This window comes from Portunus trituberculatus, chromosome 28 (assembly GCF_017591435.1).
Source record: "Portunus trituberculatus isolate SZX2019 chromosome 28, ASM1759143v1, whole genome shotgun sequence".
Taxonomy (NCBI): Eukaryota; Metazoa; Arthropoda; class Malacostraca; order Decapoda; family Portunidae; genus Portunus; species Portunus trituberculatus.
Window position 1 is genome coordinate 5,339,770 of NC_059282.1, and position 5,000 is coordinate 5,344,769.

General features: G+C 41.3%; 1 protein-coding gene across 2 annotated transcripts in view; it reads right to left on the minus strand.

The window, feature by feature from the left end:
• LOC123510023 (calcium-activated chloride channel regulator 1-like) overlaps window positions 1–5,000 on the minus strand; it is a 43,363-nt gene that overhangs the window by 15,385 nt on the left and 22,978 nt on the right. Inside the window, exon 1 of one of the 2 annotated variants that reach the window (XM_045264718.1) lies at window positions 3,560–3,800. The exons of the other annotated variant lie outside the window; for it this stretch is intronic. Coding sequence (XP_045120653.1) covers window positions 3,560–3,564 — 5 coding nt within the window. The 5' untranslated portion in view covers window positions 3,565–3,800. Of the gene's footprint in view, window positions 1–3,559; window positions 3,801–5,000 lie in introns of those variants that run through there. 2 annotated transcript variants of the gene reach the window in all.

Here is a 5,000-nt window from a genome sequence, read left to right on the forward strand (position 1 = left end):
AGAGAGAGAGAGAGAGAGAGAGAGAGAGAGAGAGAGAGAGAGAGAGAGAGAGAGAGAGAGAGAGAGAGAGAGAGAGAGAGAGAGAGAGAGAGAGAGAGAGAGAGAGGTAACGCTTTCTTGACATAAAAAAAAAATAAATAAATAAAACGGAAATTGTGACAGACTTCATAGATCGAATAAGTTAATGACTCACACACACACACACACACACACACACACACACACACACACACACACACACACACACACACACACACACACACACACAGAGCGCCATCCCAGCCATTAAGTGTGCAATGAACGTGACAAATGAATCCATGGCCATACTTAAATTTGCTTTGTTTGACTCTAGTTCATTTTTCCTCTATTCTTACCCTCGTTCATAAGTCTCCCGCCCTTTCTTGCCTACTTTCAGACAAATCGGACTTAAACCAAATAAATTATACATGTAACTATATAAAGCAGCTCCATCATAAAAAAAAAACAAGAAAAAATAAGGAAAAAGAAAATAAACAGACAGAACAACCCTCAGGTAATTTTTTTAAGCCTGAACAATATTCACCACACAATGTCCTTCCTAATTACGGCCTTAAGTATTAGTCCAACAAGTACCAGAGTCCCTTGATGTAACCTAAGATCGATCTGTCCCCTCATCTTACACCTCATTTGCTTGTAATTTCTCCCCTGTTTCGTGCTGCAGGTCGTGAAGGAGGGGAGGTGGCTCTAAAGGTGATGGGAATGGCCTGTTTTACCTTTCCCTTCCCTTCCCTCACTGATTAACCCCCTCAGTATTAGGACACATTTTTACCTTGAGCTTTGTGTACGATTAGACCATTTTATTGACATTAGCAAGGGTCTATGGAGGTTAGGAGATTAATGGCCACAGTCTTCACTATTTTAATCCCCCACATAAGTTTCTGAAGCTGTATAAAAATCACCAAACAGTAAGTAGAATGAATAAGGAAACGCGTCATGGTACTCAAGGGATTAAAAGCCAGTTCCATTGTCACTCTTCGTTTGCCAGCTAACCAACAGCACTTCAGTCGTGATCAGGTTTTTAATCAACTTTCACAGATGTTTTTCGTTCGGGAGCGCACCAGAAGAGGAAACAGTGAAACAATAGGGTCAGTTCATATACTAACTGATTTCTTCCGGATAATTCGTGGTTCTTTTGTTGCTCCTAATGTTACTAACCGTCATTCCCTTCCTTTCTGTATTTAACTATTCATTTCCTCTTCCTCACACTTTATTTGCTGCTACTTTGGTTTGTGGTCCGCGTGTCATAAAGTTCCTTTGGTCTACGCTTCATCTTGTGATCTACAACAAGAAGAAATTATCCTGTTTTTTCTTTTGATTCTCAGTTTAAGAAAAGAGAGGGCTCACTTCATGACAGTGGCTGGGGCGTGGTGTGTGGCGGGTCAGTGCTCACGGTGAGCCGTGTGAGACGTGGCAAGGTTGCCTCGTCACTGCCCTCACGCCCACGGGACAGCTTATCGGTGCCTGTGCAGATAGGCGTATAGATATCACTACGCCCGCCACGTTATCGTGAAGTCGCAACGTTATTGTAGAAAATCGTACCGTTTTCGAAGAAACTCGCGTCGTTATCGTGGAAACTCGCATCATCTCCGTCATGCGCATTGTAATCAACGTTATTTATTTATTTATTTATTTGAATTCGTTTTCATTAGTCAGTTATTTAGTACATAACTATCCAGCAGTACAAGTCATCTATGATAAAAAGTCCAGCAAAGTTCGATACTTTTTTTTAATATTTAGACTAGCTATTGTGTCATTTGGGGAGGTGAAGCAGCTGGGGAGGTGAAGCAGCTACATACTTTTCTACATCATTGTGAAACAGTGTTACAATTTCTTAAATTTCCACATTTCATTTGAAAGACGCACTGAGAACCTTTTCATTGGCGCTGTAATGTAGTTGTAATAGTATTCGTAATGCAAGTATTGTCTCTGTCTCGAAGTACGTTTCACTGTCTCTTTGTTTAATAACAATTGATGTTTATTATTGTTATCACTATTATCTTTATTAACTCAGTTTTTGATAAATGTGTATATAGAATATTCTATTTACGCTACAATGAATTAGTGAAACCTTGAGATCGCATACCAAAGTAGAATTTGACTTTGGTAGATCACGTTGACTGTGTTGACTGGGATCGGGCAGACGTCTACGTGTAGATTCGAATCCCACCAAGTACGAGCTTGAAGCTATGCCATTTGTCGAGTGGTTTAAAGTTACCTACATGTCACCATGATACCCAGGTGCTAGGTGGTTACACCAAAGATGCACTTGGCTGGTGATATGGGCCCTAATATGGGTACCACTATAAATAAAATTGCCTGCGCCATTTAATAAGTGGTAGTTTAACAGCGCTTCCAGTACTCTTCAATTTACCTACAAGCCCTATAGAACCGGACATAGAAAAAAGTAGTACCCTTTATTTTCTCCTTACAGTTTATCTCTCCTTCCATAAAGCTCATTTTTCTTCGGTACAGTTATATTTTTCCTTCCATAACACTTATTTTTTTCATCCTTACACCTTATCTCTTCCTCTTACAGCTTACGCCTTCATCCACATCTTAATTCTTCTTCCTACACCTTATTCCACCCTTACAGTACGCTGCAATCTCCTGAGACTCGTAAAATGATAACCTACTCCTTTATTTCCCTCCCTAAGTGTGCCCTGGCTGCACGAACTGATATCCAGCCAGCTCAGCTTCCCTATTGTCTTGACCTACTAACGCTGCGAATGGCTGGCCCGCACGAACACCCAGTAAGATGGACGAGGTGCTGGGAATTCAGGCTACGCGCGGAACATTCTCATATACATTCCTGATGTTTAAGTTGTAAATGAAGTAACTGCGAAGATTAAGAGTGTTTTTTTTATACAGTTTTGTTTGTGGGTTACGTTGTTATATGAAGTTAACCCCTTCAGTACAATGGCGCATTTCCATATTCATTCTGCTTACTATTTGGTGATTCTATACAGCTTCAGAAACTCAAATAGGGGATTAAAATGGTGAAGACTGTGGCCATTAATCTTCTGACCACCATAGACCTTTCCTAATGTCAATAAAATAATCTAGTCAAACATAAAATCTCAAGGTAAAAAATGTGTCTCAGTATTGAATGGGTTAAGTTTAGCGTGGGAGCGTATGTATGTATTTTGACTCGTTGGAAAATGTACTGTAAGTGGTAGATTGTATGTGGTGTTAGTTAGACGATGTTTGGTCTCTCTTGTGCTGTCATTATAAGTCGGTCTGCACTAACACAATAATTAGATGTATTCACAAGAAAATGGTGTTACAGAAAATCGCGTTATAGGAGAATCGACTGTACCATCTTGTTCGTTTGGGGAGAAAATTGTGAGGGACAGAAATGAGTGAAATATGATAAAACACCGTTAGTCTTTCTACGCATTATACTTATACTACGATTAAACTGAAGGGAGAGAGAGAGAGAGAGAGAGAGAGAGAGAGAGAGAGAGAGAGAGAGAGAGAGAGAGAGAGAGATAAGTGTAAGACAGAACACAAGGGACCTCACCTCATGTTCGCCAGCCGTCAGACCGCCACAAGTCATTAGCCCTGCCTAGGATGGATGACGGCCGTCACGCGCGGCTCTCCTCTCTACCTTCATGTTCCTCCTCGACTGACTCCACGTGAACATTGCTACAAGCTCACCCCTTCCCTGTGTCAAGCGGGCCGCCGGTCGATGGATTGGGTACAGTTCCATTGCTGATGAGTCGCTGAGGGAGTTTGTTTATTGTTGATCCTGGCAACGCGCGCCGCCTCTATGCCTCATCCGCCCTGCTCCAGTACTCGTTCACCTCTACCCCGCACTATTTTCTTTTCGTTTTCTATGTTCACTGCCGCTTCATAGTTTTCTTTCATCTGTCCAGCGTTGGGTTTGATATTCCGATGGTTTTTCTCAGTTATTTCACGGTATTCTGGAGGTTTATTGACTCATTGATTAGTTTTAACGCTGACATCTGTGGAGCCACGAAACTCAAGGCCGTTACCACATAGCCGGTCTAATTTTTGCGGCTAAGATGTAGCGGAAGTGGCCAGCCATGGTAAACACTGGAGTCAGCTGTCATCACTGCCTCTGGTTTACGTTTTCTTTCCACAACCAGCTCCTACACCGCCTGGGACCACACTCACACGTTACAGCATCTTATCTTGTGTCTGAGTATAGTTATTTGTTTTCATAGGGCTTTTTTCTTATCCTAGTGGTAGTTGAACAAGAATTTTGAATCACTACAGGAAAGAAGCATTTCTGCCAACCTGACTCATTATTTTTGTTCAAAAAGCGTTCTTATGAGCAGTAAGTGATTCGTAATGAGAGAGAGAGAGAGAGAGAGAGAGAGAGAGAGAGAGAGAGAGAGAGAGAGAGAGAGAGCGGTCTCGTGCTATCTTCTATCGGTATTTTCATGCTAACTGCTCCTCTGATCTTGCTAAATGCATACCTCCCCACCTCCTGCGGTCTCGATGCACAAGGCTTTCTTCTTCCTCTCATCCCCATTCTGTCTAACTCACTAATACAAGAGTTAACCAGTACTCTCAATCATTCAAACCTTCCTCTGGTAAACTCTGGAATTACCTGCCTGCTTCTGTATTTCCATCTTCCTACGAATTGACCTCTTTTAAGAGGGAGGTATCACGATATCTGGATAACTTTAAGGGATATTTGGATAACTTTGGATAACTCTTAATAACTTTAAGGAAACTGGCAATCCAGTGGGCCTTTTTTTCATTTTTTCTTGTCCTTAGCATAGAAAAAAAAAACTAACTCTTCTATATACTGTTTGACTCATAAAGCCCCTGACATTTCCTTCTTTATTTGAGTCAGAAGATTTTTACGATGCATGAATAAAACAGTATGTAGTAAGAGTAAGGCCAATATTCTGAAACACTTCCGCGCTGCACCTTCATAATTTTCAAAGGGCTCTAGTTGAAGTGACACTGATTTTTAAGGATGTTTCTGT